The 20,283-nt window shown below is 42.8% G+C and overlaps 1 protein-coding gene across 1 annotated transcript in view; it reads right to left on the bottom strand.

Annotated features, from left to right (window-relative positions):
* DNAH5 (dynein axonemal heavy chain 5) overlaps positions 1 to 20,283 on the bottom strand; it is a 4,110,061-nt gene that overhangs the window by 522,074 nt on the left and 3,567,704 nt on the right. The window contains exon 64 of the mRNA XM_069219645.1: positions 12,580 to 12,735. Coding sequence (XP_069075746.1) covers positions 12,580 to 12,735 — 156 coding nt within the window. The remainder of the gene's footprint in view (positions 1 to 12,579; positions 12,736 to 20,283) is intronic.

Here is a 20,283-nt window from a genome sequence, read left to right as displayed (position 1 = left end):
TGTGAGTCTCAAAGGGCAAACGTGTTTTTATCTGCAGCTGGTTTCAACCGAGTAGCTGACCTAAACAGCAAGATGAATGTATTTGCAGGAATTTGTATGACCACCCAAACTGAATGTGTGCATACATTCCAAGATATGAATGTACAATGAGCTCCCAGCAGCAGTGTAACTGACAGCCTTCAGTTAAGTCGGCACTCGAACGAAAATGAAGTTTTAAAGCCACTCTTGAGTGCTGGCTACAGGTTCACACTCGGCAAGATCAAAGAAATAATGGGCAACACTGATAAAACTGTATTGATCCATAATAATGAAATTAAGATTTTTCTGGTGAGAATGTACGACAGAATTAGCTTTTGTCAGTATAACAAAAGAATGAGCCACTTTCAGCTGATTTGCCTCCTGATGTTTTTGTTGCCAAAATAAGATCACAGGATGCAGTGAAAGCCGCAGGAACCATTTTAAAAAACGTCTTGAAAGATTTAGATTTTGAACTTAGTGACAAATTTTGTGATGCCCCAGAGCTCTGCAAATCATGGGAGTCAAAAAGATTGCTTGATGTTGTCTTACATTTTTTTACATCATTGTTTAATATCAGTGAAGCAAAACTGTTACAAGCTAAAGTTCTTGAGTTTGGCGCAGAAGACTTCAAAGATATAAGCGAAGAAGTAGAAGTAGAATGTACTGTCTTTCCCAAATCATGTTTTATGAATTACATCATGGCAAAAAAAGAAAACTCTGCTGCACATGATGACTGCCCACACAATCTATAACAAGTGCAAAAGTCACTTCAATAAATAGTATTGGTGTATCAACAAGTTATAGTGACATAGTATGGAGCAGAAACTTGTTAGCAGCTCAGGCTGTAAAATCTTGTGAATCCTTCCAAGACACTTTAACAGGGAAGGATTTACAATTGGTGCTCCTGATCATTTTGATTTTTAAGACTGCTCTTCTTTGTCTGCAACATCCAGCACACATCATGGTGCTTTTTCAAGACTGTACCAATGAAGTGGGTGCTGGAAAACAAGCTGTGACCGCTGTAGGCATAAACAAACAAATCTGCAAATCTATAACCCAACTGCCTTGCCAACATGTGCAAAAGCACTACAAGCCATCAACATGTCCCAGTCTACCAGAAAGTTTCAAATTGGCTGATGACATGGGTCTTCTTTTACCTGATGTTGCAGTCTGCAAAGCTGACTTAACTTAATTTATCATATTGCTTATTCGGTGCGGACTGAAGGATGAAAAAAGCCAGTTCCTCCGTGGGCTGGAATTCATGCTGTGATCTCTCAGAATACCATCCCCACTGAAGAAGTTTGGGTTTTTACCAGTAATACAATCTCCAGTCACAAACTATGCAACTGTATATACAGCTCCAAAAAAAAAAAAAAAAAATTTAAGTGGTCAACTTGAAGACTAGCCTATCCTGCCAATTTTCTGTGCTGACAGTATTTTCTGCATTGTAGCTGACATTTTTAATGAGCAATTGAGTAGAATTTGATGATCTTTTTGCAATGATGATTGTTTTTCACAGGACAAAAGTTGCATTGTGGTGTGCAGGAAGTTAATGAGGCTCAAATCATTGGAAGCAAAACTGTCCAGTCAGGAGTGAGTGGAACTCATTATGTTTGCTCGGTACAAGGTATGCTCATCATATATGAGGTTATAGAAACACTGCGTTGGAATGCTTTCTTGAACAAGAATGACAAATTAGGTTTTGCATATCTTATCTCAGAAGTGAACAAGGAACAGGGTGCACTTCATTCAAAAGATATAATGCAAAGCCAGGCAATGTTCAATACACTCAGTGTAAAATCAGAGAACCTGAAAATCAAGTTCATAGAGTTTGTCAAAGAATGTGAAAAAAACTCAGAACTTTGAAAGTACTAGGGAAATGTTTTACACATGATAGCTCTAGTGAAAATCTTGGTACATGCTGATAGGGAAGGTGATCGGAAGCTGCATGTGAATATTGTAGAGTCACTGATTACTGTGTTTCGCGAATTCGACTGCATAAACTATCTGAGATATGAGTCCTGGTACTTGGAGAGTGAAGAAGCTGGAGGCAGAAAAACCATACCTGCACAGAAAATTCATCCAAAGACGTTTTGTGGTGAAAGACAGAGAGAAGGTCCAATTCTGTGGCTCCAGATATGAAACTGGAAGAAGATCCAGACATCACAGAAAAGCTCCAAGGGAATTGTTGGTCAGACATGTAAAAGTGAATATGTTGCTCAATGGCATCTAGTTTACCAAGAAGTTTGTTCTATTTGCAAAGTTTTTAGAGATAAATTTAAAGTTAACGGACCTTCGTGAAACTGTCCCTCAGCACGAACTTGTGAGAAAGAGAGGGGAACGTTTTAATAAACATGTTGACAGCCTTTTTCATTTCATGCAACAGCAAGGAAACACCTTTGAGATGACTGAGCCTGTGAACAAGGATCAAAACTATATGCAGAACTGAAGCAGGAGAGTTTGTATTTGTGGGGAAAATGGGCTGACTCACTTTCCAACAGTACTGAAAGAGAAAAAGCTATTTGGCATAATCACTAAAGCTAAACTTCCATGCTCTAAAAGAGTTTCATCCAAAGAGCCACTACAAAACAGGCTACAAACAGCCCCTTTCGCAAGCACATAGTGAAATAGATGTAGCACAAAAGGGGTGAATTTATAAGGGACATTCTGTTGCATGATCATCTTTCAATAAATGCATTATTTAATAGAAATGCAGCAACCAAACCAATAAAGCACAAACTTGTACAGGAACTTGAAAAAAAACCTTCACCTGAAGAATTTAATTTAAAAAAGGTGTACTCATTGAAAACTGCTGTTATTGTGGACTATATGTCACAATTATGAATGGCCAAAATTTCATCCATGCAAAGCTTCAGAGAGGTCATTTAGACTGGTCTACAGATATCCAAGTCAGTGCGCACCTTGCAAGAACTGCACATTGTCTTTGACAGTTATCTTGAACTATCTGTCAAAGAATGTGAGAGAATCAGACAAATGTCTACAAGTGGAACAAATGACCTTGCCTGCATCAAAAATTCAACACCTATACCTGTGCAACTTGATAAATTCTTGTCATCAACATCGAACAAGATGAACTTGGAGATGTTAACTCACCAAAACATTGCTGATGCTTCAGTGAGCAGTGAATTTCCGATTATTGCAAGTGGAATGGTTGCAAAGAGGAGTCGGTGCCTGCAGAGATATGGTCAAAATGTGTGAGCCATATTGTTCAAGAACTTAACAGAAAATTGGAGGGAGCTGGCCTTCGTGCTGTGCCAAATGTTGAGGGGGCTGTTCAAAATGGTTCTAATTGAGTAATTGTACTGTTAAATGACACAAATATTATTGTGCTACTTAATTTGTTGCAATGTTATGAGTCAAAGATTGTCTGAGTTATAGATAAATTATGGAACAGGCGAGAAAAGACACGTAATCCTGCTTCAAATTTTGTACAAGAAACCTGATCCAAAGATGTTCAGTGTTCTTATCAAGGCACATATTCTTATGGGTGATGACACTAGGAGAAAAATAGGAACAAAGCTTGGAGCTGCAATTGCTGAACCTGTAAATTTTCTAAAAGGATTTGCTGAGACAAAAAAAGAATGTGACTTTAAAGAAGTAGAAAAATACCTTGTGCAACTGTGGAAAATGAGTTCTGACTGACACACATTTGACAATCTTTGTTACAGTGAGCTCAAGAGATCAGTCCCGCTAAGTGGCCTGCCACCAACATCATATTCTGTGCGTGGACACATTAAAAGAGTTTTCTACTAGATCAGAAGATGTGTAAATGTTCTGGATCATGCAGATGTAGAGAAAGATTCCAGTGAATTTGGTTGTGAAGATATTGATGGGTTGCTAAAACCCATAAAATGTTTAAAGCCTGTACCCACAGAACTTACACGTACATGTACTTGCAAAACCTGTGCTACAAAAAGATGTCCCTGTTGATAGGCTCTTCTCAAATATTCAACATTCTGCATATGTACCACAAGAAATTGTCAAAACAAATAAAGTGTACTGTAAAAATGTGTCTAAAACAGGAGCGATAAACATAATATTTTTCATATTCAGATCATAATCATTGTTTGGTGCAACAATAAAAGGATTAAAAATATTATTATTTGTTTCATTTCTATATGTCTCATCTACCTCTATAATAGCTGCCATTTTGGAAAATGGCTAAAGGATTACTCTGAGGAGTTAGTTTCTGTCTCTATAAGACTACGTGACCCCCACAACCTATGTGTTGACACTGTAATCAAGTATATAGGTGTCATAGTTCCTGAAATAATACATAATTACTGCAACACATCTGCAATTTTTCAAAATGTTGTAGAGAAAAAATTGGCCCGAATCAGCAATGTCTACCCAAGCTAAATGACTTCTCTAGTGATCCAAAAACACAAATCAAAAAAGAAAATCTCTGAACACAATTATTTTTACGGAGATATGTTAGTGGGCTGGGATTATTCAGTCCATAACATATCAATTGTACCTGTTCAGTTCATCTAACTGTAGTGCCAACAGTTTGGTAGCGCACAGAGGTCACATTCTAACACCTCCACCACCCTCCATTTTATATCCTCAATGGTGTGACATCCTGTTTGAAATGTTCCACTAGAGGTGGTCCTGATGTTTTACAATGAATTCTGCTGTGATGTTGTAGCATCCGAGTTTTCACGTGCTGCTCTTTTTGACTAGTGTATATTTTGGGGCAAGTGCACTAAATGGCATAGGTTACATTATTGGAATTAAACTTAGAAAAAGAGCTGAGTTCATGTTTAACAGTGCTGTGTCCAAAATACTTAGGGCCTGATTTAGCGATTGGTGGAGGGGTTATTCTGTCACAACAGTGACGGATATCTCGTCCGCTGAAATTTAAATGCCATTGGAGCCATCGGAGGTTTTGAGATTTATATTTCGGTGGATAGGATAACCGTAACTGTTGTGATGGAGTAACCCCCTGCCAAACTCTAAATCAGGCCCTTGGTTTCAAGACAATATTTGAAAGCTAGCCATTTCCACACTGATTGCTGTGAGTCCTTGCTGCAAATGCACTCTAGGGGCATTGGGGCCAGTAGAGCAGCCCACACTACTTTATCCCTTATATTACGTCCCCTTTTGAAAGAATACATGGGTAAATTCTCATATTTAACAATATCCTTGACCAAATGCCTGTGTTTGTAAATAATGTTCCTAATGGCATTGCTGTCGGTATGGAATATACTCACAAGTATGATCCAGACCTCAGCAGTTGTTCCATGTGTGTGTGTACCAGGCTGCTTTCTTTGCTTGCTTGAGCAGTCTAATGGGGTAATCCCTATCAGCCAAACGTTTGATTTAACAGACCTGATTCCTTGAAAGCAAATCTTCCTTTCTAATGCAATTCATGCGCACCTCAGGAGTTGGCCATAGGGAAGGTTGTCTTGCAGGCCCCTGAAGTGACATAAATGAAGAGTTCCTCTGAGTATGTTATCTAAACAATTAATTATATAATGCACCTTCTTTTACCTTAATGTTCAAGTCTAGAGATGTTACACTTGTGTTGTTATAGCCCACAGTAAATTGAATGTCAGAGGAGCAGGAATTGATCCAATCAACAAACAATGTCAGTGATGTGTTATTCCCATCCCAAATCAAAAAGACATCATCTATGTAGTGGCGCCAGAAGATGATATTCTGCCTGTAGGGGTTCTGTTAGTTGAAAAGTTATGTCTTTTCATGGTCATTCATTAAAGATTAGCAACATCTGGAGTGAATCCGGCACCCATTGCTAATCACTTTGTTTGCAAATAGTGTGAATCCAAAAGTTGGAAAAAAATGTATTTAGACAAATTTCTGTCAGTTGTAGTATGAATGAGGTGGGTACACAAGGGGGAGACTCTCTGGCATCTAGGATAGTTTCAACAACTTTAAGTAGCTCATGCTGACGACTATTGGTATACAAAGCCTATAAGCCCATAGTCACTAACAGATGAGTAGACCTGGCGAAAGTCATGCCTTCTATCTGTTGAATCACGTCCATGGTATCCCTGACATACAATTGCATCAGTGGTAAAAAGGATTTGGGAACAAAAATGTCTACACACTGACATAAGTTTTCTAATAGTGAACCACAACTGGAAAAAATGGGATGCCCCAGAAGCTTGGAGAGTTTCTTATAAATTTTGGGAAGAGTATATAACATGGGCATTCTAGGATGTGTGGTGTTCAAAAAAGTATGCCAAGATCTGAATAGGAAGGCCATCTCTAATCCCTTCTGCATTACCTTCTTAATGAGGATTTAACCTCCGCAATAGGGTTACTTCTTTGTTTAGTGTAGTGATCCTAAACAGAGAGTAGTCTTATAATCTCAGAGCAATATGATTATTTATTGTGTATCCTGTATAACCTATTTTTCACTGCAAGACAGTTGTTGCATCATTATATTGGATCTGACATCAGGCTCTGAATATAGTGGATTATTTCTTGTTTGTTTCTTGGATTAGTTCCTGACCTCCTGTAATTGTCTATCGATTATCTGCATGTAACAACTTTTTTTTGCACAGCACATGCATTGACTGACATATCTGAGTTTTTGTCTCTATTTTTCTCACTTTGTTTAACTCTTTCATGACTCATTTGCCGCTAGAATGACTCTTACAGATTTTTTCGGCTCTGACATAATAATTAGCTTGATTTGGTCAGGTGAGATTCAGCCTCTTCAAGAATATACTCATAATATTTTGGTGTATACTGAAGGGAATCACTGATTGTTTGCGTACTTTCCTTTGTAGGTTGCTGCCTCTTTGTTGTCTAGATGAAGACCCCAAACAGCAACTGATTAGGGTCATATCATTGATTGTTGCACTATTGAAACCTAAATGCTCATATCAATGGGTTTCAAGAAATCTTTTTGTTTCATAAGGGCGGGTACCCTTTGTACACATTGTAAACATTGCAAGTGTAATATATATATTTGTTATTGTATGGCTCACCTTATTGCACTTGCACTGTGCCGTCCAATTGGAGCACCTGCATTTGTTTTAATGACTACTTTGATTACCCCTTTACCGTTTTTGTATACTTAAATAGAGAGTTTAAATCATTATTTGTGTTAATTTCTCTTTCATGTGTGAATCAGGAACTGAATGATTCCTAGTGGAACACTGCTTTACGTGTGGTTTATTACCATTTTTCTTGGAATACAGGGTGCCCCATAATTTTGATGTGTTATTCTTGGACCTGACAGCAGCATTTAATCATCTAGACCATAATATTCTTTCATAAAGGTTCAATCTGTCACAAGAATCTTGGACTTTTTGCTCAGGTGGTTTCAATCCATCCTCATTACCAGATGGTTCCAACTAAAAATGGATGTCTGTTATGTTGCCCCCAACCACACTATGTATATCCTGAAATTTATTCATTTGTTTATTAATTAACCAGTTTTTTACACAGTGGGTATGGTCCAGGGGTGACTATACATGAGGTATAGTAAGAAGATTACCAGATTAACACAGCTAGGATTACTGGCATACCTAGCCCTGAAAAACAATCCAATCATAAGTGCTAGTGAAGCTGGAATAACAGGATTCTCACCTCTCTTTCTAATTGTTAATAAGATGGCACTGTTGTATTCTCTAGTGGGTTGGACTTCTACACCTTGGGAGCAATTGCCAAGTAGAAAGTCATTGGGAGATGACAGTAGTAGCGCACCCACATACACTATGTTATGCAGGATGCATTCAGTTTTGAAGATATTCTTTGCCTCAATGGGAAGCCACTTCAGTAAGATCAAAATGACGGCTATGTGGTCTAATTTTCTTTCTTTTTTATAACACATTTTATTGTTTTATACAAAGAAAAAGTAAACCAAAGCATGAAAAACAAGAATGTGGCCCCGTCAGTCCCACTCCATAACACAGGGCTCTATACTCAAGGTGGTCGGTGGCACAGCTAAGCACAACTGAATGACATACAGCATTAACGTAAGCATATAAAAGCACAGGGTGTATCTCATTGATAGAAATCATATGCTACATAACCCGCCCGGAAGCTGCGTGTCCCCCGTCTCAATGCAATGTTATTGAACAAGGGGGCCCAGAGTAGTTCTTCCAGGGTGCCCATATGCGCTGGTGGTCTAACTTTCTGGATGAGGCATACGAAGCTGCAGCGAGTGAGACACAATGAATTTTCCAGGGAGTTACCATAATTCAACTTTGAAAGTATGAGGAAATGAAATACTTATTTTAAATTATGGTCCAAGATTAACCTTTTCATTCCTCAAAGGAATTTTAGTTAAATTTGCTCAACTATAGCCAGCAAGTTGATGTGAGATTGCAAATTCAAGACTTTGTCCAATACAAAGCCAAGAAATGTGCCCAATCCATGTCACTGCACAAGAGGTCTAAACACATGGGGCAGTGAAGTAACTGGAAAATGTGACTGGAAGATTTGCTAGAAGGGGGTATGTCTGAGTATTTTAGAAGATTTAAGCAGGGGAGCTCTTGTGGCATGTGTTGTCTGAGAGGATGAGAAGTTGGGGTGTGACACAGAAGACAAAGGCTGGGTGGGGGAGTAGGATGGATGTTGTAAACAGCAAAATGGAGAGATAAAGAAGTAGGCGAGAGTACAGCAGTAGAGCAGGAGGGGTTGTGTCGAGAGGCAGGGGCAGTGGGTGACAGTCTCAGGATTATCAGAGTAATACCAGTGAGTGACAAGAGATGTTGATGGAGAAATGAGGGTCTGTTGAAGTGAGGCAGTAATTTCAGAATTGAAGGGGCTGAGGAGCGAGATAAGGTTGGGAGGAAGGTACGGGAGGGGAGTAGGAGAATGAGAGAAGATGATAGCATATTGAAGGACAGTTGAATTGACAAGCAAGAACAGGAGGATACTGTCAGCAACCAAGATGCATGACCATCGAAGCTTGTGAAAAAGACAATTTGCCATAGTGCCACATTCTGCAAGACTAACGTTAAGCCTTTGACCATATTGCCACATTATGCAAGACTAACAGTAGGTGACACCTAAAAGTATCTTTGTAAAAGTAATGATATTAAATGTCTCTGGGAGGTTAGTGTTGTTCCTGAAGGACTTTGAGGTTCTTTAAACCCTGACAGGTGGTCCAGCTGGTCAGCAGATGTCTTGGCCTGTTTGGCATAGATTTCCACGCCTACAATAGGGTCACTACACCAGTGGCTTCACTTGAGGCTCAGTGAAATTCCAAGCAGGTGCTATGTTCCTTTTGTTCATTTAGGAATACTGTTTGTATTAATGAATTAAACTTTTCTCCACACAAACAATTCCAGCAACAAAACTGGGGACTACTTCTCTTCCTAGGCCACTGTATCTAGGGAGGTGCAGTGCGGAGGATTCTTTTACGTACTAGTCAATGACAGCACCAATCACCTACACTTTCTGCTTACACCCTGCTACTCTTACATTTTGATTGCGTAAAGCAGCTGTTTCCAAGAGGTATGTGAGTCAAACAATCAACATATGTTTTACTTGTGTATAATAGCTGTTTCACACTTGGTGAAAGAATTTTCATATAACGCTAATTGTTTGAGGTGGGTGTCTGTAACTTACAGCTACAGAAAGGAAGTAGTCTCTAAGCCATTGTCTAAGGGTGCATTTCACGGTCTTGGTTTTTAAGACATTACGCAATTGAAGTAGAGAATGGCCTGGTGGTTTTGGTTGCATTATGGGGCAATCTCATCATTTACTCGTAAGAGAGTGGGTAGTAGATTTAGACAGGGCACGTCTTTTATCGGATTCGGTAAATAGCACCTGTTAAGAGTTTGTGTGGAATATAATGCAATTTTATTATGTTTAACCCACCAAAATCCACATGATATACAGTAAACATTGAATACCTTTCTTCTGCTAAATATTGGCTGGTTTGACCTACCGAAATTTAACAAAGGTTGAGGTGTTTAGCCCATTCAATAATCAGATGTGTTAAAAATCTTTCAACTTGTAATGCCACCCACCTGTAAATATGGATTTACACACTGGTGGGAATACAACAACCCACCCGTAAAAGTGTGCTACCTGGGGTATAGATGTTTGTGCTTGCACTGATTAAGAAGGATTGGCAGAGGGATGAGCAAAGGCCTTAGTAAGTGCAGTTTGGGTGGAGAAAGCTTTAAAATGATCCGAATGCTCAGCCTTCTACAGCATCCAAGTTTTTCAAATATGGATTTTACAGATTTAGGACCACAGAGATGAGCCTTCAGCTTACCTCACTGCAGGTTGAATCCAGTTTGTGCTGAGGAAAACTAACAAGCTTCTCAAAATAGCCAATTCACAAGCATGAGGAACACATGGCTACTTTTAATGATGTATGATTATATTTGCAAACCTAATATTGCTGGCCACTGATTGATGCTGATTTGGGGATAGACTGCTATAGGGAAGAATGGTTACTAATGGATCCTTATAGAGGTACTGATGGTGACTTAGATGATGAGGCCCACTTATTTTCTCTAATGTGCACAAATGAGACTTTGGCTTCTATGAGTAGTTGATTTTCTTGGTAGTGTCTGTCGAACCCTCTTCCTGAATGGGGTTTCCAAAAAGAGGTAAGTTCTGGGGTAAAATGAATGGTGAAAAGGTGGGCCGGGGACAAGTGCTCTTTCAACCACCGAACTGGACAGGATGAAGAAAGAGGCAAGCTAAACACGGTGTCAGATTATGGGGCTTATCTTGCAATTATGGGGGCTGATCTTTCTCGGGGAGTTTCTGGGAAAAGCGATGAAGGTTAACTGGAAGTACATCACTACTGCAGAGTGGTTAGTGAGCAAATGGTTAGTACGCGTGACCACAGATGAACAAGTATGGCCATTAACATAATTTACACAGCTTTGCTGATATTAAGAAGTCTGTCAAAGCAGCATCATTACAGTTATCCATTGTATGTTTCCAGGTTTTAGTGTAAAACTATGCCCGGCCAAGAATACGCCTTTAATAAAAAAGAATGATCAAGAAAAACACATCAAACACACAAAAGGTGATGGGAGGAATGCTTGCAATACGTTTAACCGCTTGCAATTGTCCAGCGTAGCATTCCAACCCATCGTTATTTGGCCCACCATGCCACCTCAGTGTGGACCCAGTTATATTCTTATAAGTCTTGACTCTGCTCCAATAGAAACAGTCCAACCAGAACACAAGCTACCCAAGATGGGTTTCACCCTGATCGGTGCTCTTCAGTCAGGTGTACCTTGTTTCTAGTTGCACAATGAGCATGGGACCCATGTTTGGCCACACACTTGGCCAACACTTCTGGCATTACATGAAACACATAAAAGGGTTTAAATGCCACCCCTATCAATTACCAGTGGTTAGGCTTTTTGCAAGTATCCTCCCAACACATTTGTGTGTTTGAATTAATGCCCTAAAAGGTCCAGGGTGGTACCCAGACGTGGGCACTATGCTCACTGTGCCACTAGAACCAAGGTACACCCGGCTCAAGAGCCCCAATCTGGCCAAAAGGGGACTTGGGTTGCTTGTGTTCCTGTTCAGAGAGGACTTGGGTTGGCAGTTCGGGCTGGATTGTTCCCACTGAAGCAGTACCAAGACTGATTTGCAAAAGGTCGGGTCTAATCTGAAATGGCATAGTGGGCAAAAGAATGATGGGTTGGCATGCTACCCCAAACAACTGCCAGTGGTTGAACTTATTGAAAGAACCCTCATATAAAGTTTTGTGGGTTTCATAGCTGAGCACTACTATGGACCCAGTTGAAAACATTTCATGTTAATCCATGGTTGCTCACTGATACTTACTATCAATGCAATATCAATGTCGTAAAAAAATTGGGCCCATTTGGTGGCATCAAGAGACCTGTGTCATTTCACTTAGCCATTGCACATTACAGAATACACAGTCTATTACCTGCAACATAGTTCTTACAAAGTTGTCTTGCAAAGCTTGTGATTCACTTTTTGTTGACATCTAAATACTTTGAGAGCAGACAGATAAGATAGGATTGCAATGTTACTGAAGGTAGCCCCACTCTGACCGCAGCTATCTACAATCTAGAATATGGGGTCTTAAACACTGTCTAGTTTTGTGCCCAGAATTCGAAGCAAATATATTTTATGTCAGAGAAACATTTCCCTCTAGTGGCCAACAGACTCCTACCTCAGCTAGGTGTGCATGTTTTCAATCTAAAATCTGCTATAAGGGATACAAATAGGGGTCCAAATAGAAAAGAAGTTGTCTTATGTTAACTTGCTTCAAATCATAGAAGCACAACTGAGAGGAAACCACAATAACGCTGTTTATCTTGCTGGCTCTGTGTGATATGTAAAGAGCAGGAGGAAACAGAAACTGAAAAGCATATATTTTTTACCATGTTTAAACTTCCTTCACCTGGGATCCTTACTGAGTTATATGTTTTTTTCTATAATATTGCAGAACATTTTTAACCTGCTTCATCTCAACACTCATTTTAAAGTGAAATTAATATTAAACTACAGTGACCCTTACGAGGCAGCGTAAGAAATAAACATCTTATAGTGTATGTTTGTGTTGTCAGCATTACACCAGATTGTTGTTTAGTGGATTTCTACCTTGTAAGTGGAACCTGTTTTAATAAAGTTCTTCTCCAACACATTATCCAGGGCAGGATCAAGTTCCTCCCCGACATCTTCTATCAGCAGAGGTCGTCCCAGAGAAAGGCTATCTTCCAGGTGGTTTCGGAAGTACTTGTGGTTGAGGGATGTGATCTAGAAACACAAGCACAAAAATCTTCATTACGTACATGCAAAATGTATATTAATAAAATGTCCCAGTGACTTTCAATTATTTTATATTACAGCAACTGCACAGCCCCCCACTTTCCAAGAAGGGTCTGATAAGAGAGAGCTACAACCAGTTTAGGCCAGGTGTAGACATGTAGCCAGAAGGAATGAGCATCACTTAAGTTGTAAAACACTTATTTCTTACCACAAAAGTTAAAGAAACTAAATCCACAGTAGAAGCCAGAAAAAGAAATCACTTTCTGCAAGGCCTTTGCACCACTGTTACGTAATTTTTTTTTAACCCAGCAGTGGCGCTAGCAGTGCTTTTAAACTGCTCCAGATTTACAAACTGACACTTGTGTCAGGTACAATGTATGGAGGGTAGGCGTTCCCACAGGGAAAAGTCATGCAGAATTGATGCAGTCATTTTTTTGACACTAGTCCAGCAATGCGTGAGTTTAGCGCCAACAGATGCATCCGAATTTCTGATGCATCTGTGAAATCATGTGCCATGGAGCTCTGTATTGTAAATACAGTGGGCCATATTCACAGGGCCCATGGCACAGAAAGTGCCTTGCTGCGCTGCCCTGCGCCACAGGGAAAGGGCAGAAATGCACCATATCTACAAGAAATGGCACATTTCTATCCTCTCCCCCTGTGCTAGCACACAAATTGCTGCCATGCGCCAATGCAGATACCCTTGCACTATACTGCAAGAGTGCTAGCTTTGTGGGGATGATTGTTTTTGTGAAGGAAGGGACACATCCTACACAAACACTTTCCTCCTTTTATGTGTGCTGCAGAAAGCACCTTATCTTAGAATTTCTCCCCAGGCGTCAGACTTGACCCAGAGATTTTTCTTCGAGCAGTACCCATGCTCACCACCAGGTGCTGTCTGTCTACTGCCTGTGCATCGTGGTCGCTGTGATGACATCACAGTCGTATCTAGACCCCACCCCGGTCCGCTGACATGAGTTTCTTTTCACAACATTCCAAGCCAGTAATGCGGAGCCATGATTAACACTGAGATTGGTGCACCAGAAATATGGCCCTAAAAAGGGAATCCCTGTCCCTAGAAATTCAGTTCATAGAGCAGGGAGGATGGGTGGGTCGATAAGGAACCTGCACTAGATAATGTCTCTACCAGATAATTCTTTACTAAAGGTAAGTAACTTGATCATCTGATAGAGACTTCTAGTTACAAATTCCTTACCTTAGAATAGATACCAAAGCAATGCCGTTCCCAAAGCAATGCCGTTCCCAGAGGTGGGCTGCAAACTAAGATCAGACTAGGAAGTCCTGCAGGACCGAATGGGCAAAGTAGCTATCCTTGCACACCTGACAGTCCAGACAGTAGTGTCTCGTCAGTTTGTGCAGGGACGCCCACGTTGCTTCTTGGTAGATGTCCAGGGCTGAAAATCCACGTGCTAATGCTGTGGTTGCAGCAGTTGCTCTGGTGGAATGAGCACACAAACCCTCAGCCAAAGTGGAGCACATCTTGATGCAGAGAACCCATCAAGAGATTGTGTGCTTCTGCACCGTCCGTCCTCTCTTCGCATCCACATAACCGTATAAAGAGTTGATTGTCTATCTGGAAATCTTTGGTATGATTGAGGTAGAACGCTCTTTATAAGAAGGATGTGGGGGAACATAAAAAGTAGGCACGGTGACAGATTGACGTACATGAAAGGGCATGGCCACTTTGGGAAGAAAAAAGGCCCTAGTACGAGGCACCACTTTATCAGGATGGACAGAGAGAAAGGGTGGCTTTGAAGAGAGTGCTTGTAGCTCACTCATTCTGGGGGCAGAGGTGATGGAAATAAGAAAGACTGTCTTCAAAGTGAGAAGCCGCAGAGGACAGTTATGGAGAGGTTCAAAGGGAGTACACATAAGGTAAGTGAGAACAAAAGCTCAGGTTCCAATAGGGTGTAATGAAATGGGTAGGGGGAAACATGTGGGTAAGTCCCTTAAGAAACGTCCCAACAATGGAAGATTTGAACAAGGAGGGCTGATCTGGCAGTCTGAGGAAGGTACAGATGGCAGACGGGTAACCTTTAAGGGTGACCAAAATAGAGCCCTTCTGTGCAAGAGAAAGGATAAACAACAGAAACTCAGATAGAGGTGAAGAGAGAGGATCAACAGAATTGTTGGTACACCATGCCACAAATTTGTTCCAACAACAGGCATATACTGTTTTGGTGGAGAGACACCTGGCTGCCAAGATAATATTGCAGACTTTGGGCAGAAGGTCGAAAGTTGTCAACTGGCGCCGCTCAATCTCCACGCAAGGAGGCGGAGACTAAACAAGTTTGGGTGGAGAAGCATCCCCCCTGCTGCGACAGAAGATCTTCCTGAAGAGGCAGATTGATGGGAGGATCAATGGCCATGCTCAGAAGCTCGGGATACCATACTCTTCGTGCCCGGTCCGGAGCCACAAGGATTACTTGGGCCCAGTCGTTCCTGATTATCTTCAGAACTCTGGGCAGAAGTGATATTGGCAGAAAGGTGTAAAGGAAGCCTGAGTTCCACTCAAGATGAAAAGCGTTGCTGAGCAAGTGCCAACTTGGAAACTCCAGCACGCAAAACAGCTGACATTGCGAATTCTCTGTAGAGGCAAACAGATCTAACTAAGGCTCTCCCCACTGCTGAAAGAGACCTTGCATCACCTCTGGATGGAGACACTATTTATGATCAACCATGCATCGATGGCTGAGTTTGTCTGCTCTGGCGTTCAGAGAGCCTGCCAGATGTTGAACCAAAAGGGATATGACCTGAAGTTCCAGCCATGTCCAGATGAACAAAGCCTCTTGACAAAAAGGGCCCATGGCCCCAACCCGCCCTGCTTGTTGCAGTACCACATGGCGGTGGTGTTGTCCGTGAACACCTGCACCACCTTCCCTTTGAGAGAGGTAAGAAATGCTTTCAATGCAAGCCTGATCCCCCTGAGCTCCAGAAGACTGATGTGGAGCCCGGTCTCAGTTGGAGACCAGAGTCCCCTGATCTCCACCTCCCCCATGTGGCCACACGATGCCAGTAGTGAGGCATCTGTCACTACTGTGAGATCTGGTTGGGGATGGGAGAGAGATCTGCCTCTGACCCAATCGCAATTCTAAAGCCACCACTGCAGATCTTGCGTAGTTCCCCCGGTGTCTTGACCATATTGGAGAGATTCCCCTGATGCTGCCCCACTGGAAATTTGAGTCCCACTGCATAGCCACACGTGCCATTCTGGCCTGAGAGACCAGTAGGATGCAGGAGTCCATGAGGCGCAGCAGCCTCAGAGTCTTTCTCACCGAAATCCAGAAGAAGAGGCTGAAGCATCGGTATCATAGCCTGAATATCCTGACTCACTTTTCAGGAGGATAGGCCCAAAACTGCAGACCAGTTCAGATAAAAGAGAGCGTCTGAGAGGGAGTGGGGTTTGACATTGGCATGTTTATAGTGAACTCCAGTGAATGCAGGAGGTTTGCAGTAGTTTGAAGGTCGGAGACAACTGCCTGGGGCAAGCGTGCCTTCAACAGCCAGTTGGCGAGGTAGGGGAGGACTGAAGCTCCTGGCCTGCACAGATGAGCTGCGACTACTGCCATCACTTTCATGAACACCAGAGGGGCGCTGGTAAGGCCAAAGGGGAGCATGGAAAACAAAGTACCTGTGACCTACCACAAACCGCAAGTAACGTCTGTAGGCAGGCAGGACGGGAATGTGGAAGTAGGTGTCCTGCAAATCCATCACTACCATCAAGTCTCCAGGGTCCACTGCAGATAGGATCTGAGCCAGAGTGGGCATTTTGATCTTCTCCTTTCTGAGGAAGAGATTGAAGGGGCGGAGGTCTACGATAGGGTGGAGGCTCATGTCCTTTTTAGGCACCAGATAATAGCGGGATAACAACCACAACCTACTTCTGGCACAGGGACCCTTTCTATGGCTCCCTTGAGCAAGAGAGCAGTAGTTTCTTGCAGAGAAGTGCCAAGTGATCCTCCGTCATCCGGTCATAAGATGGTGGCATTGCCAGAGGGGTATTCTCGAAAGAGAGGGGGTAGCCCCTTCTGACTATTTGCAAAAATCACCTGTCAGTCATGGATTGCCAGTGGGGAAGGGGATGGTGAATCCTTTCTCCAACTGGTCCAGGAGAGTGTGAAGGACTAGGAATGTTTGGAGGCTGCAGCGGGGGTGGTGGTGGACTGGGTGAACCTCTAGATCCTTGATCCAAGAGCACTTTGGAGCCCGCGGCACGCAGAGGCTCGGCAGCATGGATGGCTTGGTGGCTTTTGGGAAATGGACGCAGTTGGGTGCCCCTTCTGCAGTCACAAAAGGGGTGAAAAGTGGACTGAGGGGGGTGAGGAGCAGCTGTCAAGGGACCGAGCCATAGCCCAGGATTCCTTAAAGCGTTGAGTCCACTTTGTATTTAAAGAGGCGGTGCCATTTAAGGGCATGTCCATGAGCACTTGCTGGACATCCCCTAAAGTCAGACGTCCTCAACCAGGCGTGGCACAGTAAGGCTACCATTGATGCAACCGATCTGCCCAATGAGTCAGTGTTGTCAAGCCCACAATGTATTGTGAACTTGAATGCATCTCTGCTGTCGGCAACGGCTTGGGAAAGAATGGCCTAGGCCTCCTCCGGGACCTGCGCGCGGCACCTGCACAACTGTATCTCAAAGTATGAAAATAGTGGCTCAAAAAAGCATGTGGTGTTCACAGACTGCAATGCCAGACTGGAGAAAGAGAACAACTTCTTCCCAATTCGGTCCAGTCTTTTTGAATCCCTATCAAGGGTTGCGGATGGGAATGTGCCCGAGAAGGAAGATGCCTGGATTACTAAACTCTCTGGCGTAGGGTGTTGGGTCAGGAATTTAGGGTTGTGAGGCACGGGCCTAGAGCAGAGGTCAATTGTCCTGTTCACAGGAGCCCCAGTGCTGGGTCTAGACCAAGTCCCCAGCAGGACATCAGTGAAGGCTTTGTTAAATGGCAAAAGAAGTCCTGAAGTACAAGTTACAGGCTGAAACACCTAAGTCAGGAGGTTAGTCCTGACTGCCACAGAAGGTAGCTTGAGGCCAAGGACCTCAGCTGCCCTTCTCACCACCATGGAATACAATGCTCCCTCCTCAGTCGCCATGGTAGGGGGAGAAATAATCGCAGCGTCAGGAGAGGTGTCCAGACTGCTAGCTTCACCCAATTGTTGTGCCCAGTCTATTTCAGGTTCCTCCAGGTAGAATTCTAAAGGGTCCAGCGACTCCTCTACACACTCCCCATAATTGTACCCATAAGAATAAGGGTCAGGATCCAACCAGGGGAATGTAGGCCCCACAGAAGAAGGAACTGACATCGAGCGATGTCGATGCGGATCTGGGTCAGAGTCATGGATAAGTATGGGGTTAACGTCGATCGTGGGCCTGACTGATGTCAGAAGCATCAATGTCTTTGCCGGGGAAGGTCGTGATGGCACAACCAGTGTCAGAACTGATCTGCTAACGGGCCCAAAGGCATCACAGGAGAATCAGTCGGCTGAAAAATGAGGAACATGGCCTCATAAAACTCCCTGAGTTGGGCAGGGATGGTTCTGGCTCCTGGAAACTCAGAAGCAGGTTCCAAGGATGGAGGCCTGGAGCGTTGATGCTCCTCCCGCATGGCATTGTCTGAGTGATGAGGTGAAGTAGAAAAACGTTTGTTCTTCTTCAACTTCTTCTTCTTGTGACCTGAATGTCCAGAGGACTTGGAGTGGGAAGAAGAGGAGTGGTGGGGGCTCCGTGAGCAGTCTCGTGACCTTCTCAAATGCGACCGGGAACAACATGGAGCCGAGTGCCAGGCAGCCATGAGATTTAGGGACTGCTCCTTCAAAGCCTTCTGGTTCATGGCCCGGCTCTCGGAGCACGACTTTGGGTCGTGGTCACACTCCAGGCATCACAAGCCAACGAGGTGCAGCTCCATCACATCATGCGGTGTCAGCAGTCACACGGCTTGATACCGGTCTTACTGGAAGATATCCTCGATGTACCAAAAGGTTAAAAACTCTCACAAAAGGGTCAGAAGTCAGTCAAAGAGCGACTGAGGGTAGCTCTTCTCAGGTAGCGCCTACATACGACTGCGACGTCATCACGGCAACCATGACGCCGGCAACGCTTGTGGAGTCGCCGATGCCATCTGACGGCACGCAAAAGTACTGCTTGAAGAAAAATCTCCATATCAAGTCTGACACCTGGGGGAAATTCTAAGGGAGGAAATCTGCAACTAGAAGTTTCTATCAGATTTAAAGGACATCACTGCAGACAAACTACTGCTGCCATTTTCTGGCAGGAGGACTACTATAACTTAATTTCTTCCCCTCCTGCAGATGCACATTTAAAATAAACATGCTACTAGAGAGAAGAAATCCAAAAACATTACTGGCTCACTGAGTAACTCCAGAGGATTCAGTGAGCCCCCTCTAATAACCATGCCCACCTTCCCCAGCGGAGACCCACTGAAACTTCAAAGCGGAGATAAATCCAACTGCCCAAAGTACGAGTCATCTCAAGACTTGAGCACTCACAGGGGAGGCATAAACAGATGTTTTAGGTAATTTCAGGGGGTTGAGAGGACAGAAAAGATAAACAGAATTGTCTCACCTCCCATTAAGGCTGCTCCCTCAGCACTGCAGTAGATTGCTGTCTGCATTCCAAGTAAACAGCAAACTAAGTCCCACAGAGCTCACTAGATAATATAGCCAACCGATGCAGACTGCACCCCACACGCAGCTGGTCCGTTAAGACAAAAATCATTCAACACCACATAACTCAACACAAAGCCACACAATCAAGTATCACACAATTCCACAACAAACAAATGCATAATTACACTACAGACAACACATCAACATCTCATAATTCCACCCCATGTATGATAACTCTGCACAATTCCGCTCCACATCATTCCACTCCATGCCACATAATTACAAGCAACAAATTCAACGCCACATATGTCCACTCTGCTCCATGTCACATAATTCCACTTTACATGATACCACTCCACAAAACAATTCCACTCCAAACTGCACAATTCCACTACACACCATGCCACATAATTCCACACAACACCCCACAATTCCACAAAATTCAACACCACACAATGCCACGTCACACAACATACTTACACTCCACTTAATACCACTCAGCACAACATAATTCAACTCCACAAACGTACACTCCATACCACATAAATCCACTCCTTACCACACAGCAACACTCCACATAAATACGCTCTATGCCATGGCACATATTTCCACTCAGAGCCACATAATTCCATGCCACAGACTTCAACTTTACATAATTTCACACCAATCCACATAACCCCACAACACATAAGTCCCCTACACAATACATACATCCCATCTACACCATATAATTCCACATAACGGCAAATAATTAAACATTCCACATAACTCCAATCCACTACATGCCACTCCAGGAAGCACAAACCCACTCCACATAATTACACTCCGTGACACACAATACCACTCCACATAATTCCACTACACTCAGTACCAAATAATTACTAG

The sequence above is a fragment of the Pleurodeles waltl genome, chromosome 2_2 (assembly GCF_031143425.1).
Source record: "Pleurodeles waltl isolate 20211129_DDA chromosome 2_2, aPleWal1.hap1.20221129, whole genome shotgun sequence".
Lineage (NCBI taxonomy): Eukaryota > Metazoa > Chordata > Amphibia > Caudata > Salamandridae > Pleurodeles > Pleurodeles waltl.
Note: the sequence above shows the minus strand (reverse complement) of the source record. Positions and strands in the feature narration are given on the sequence as shown.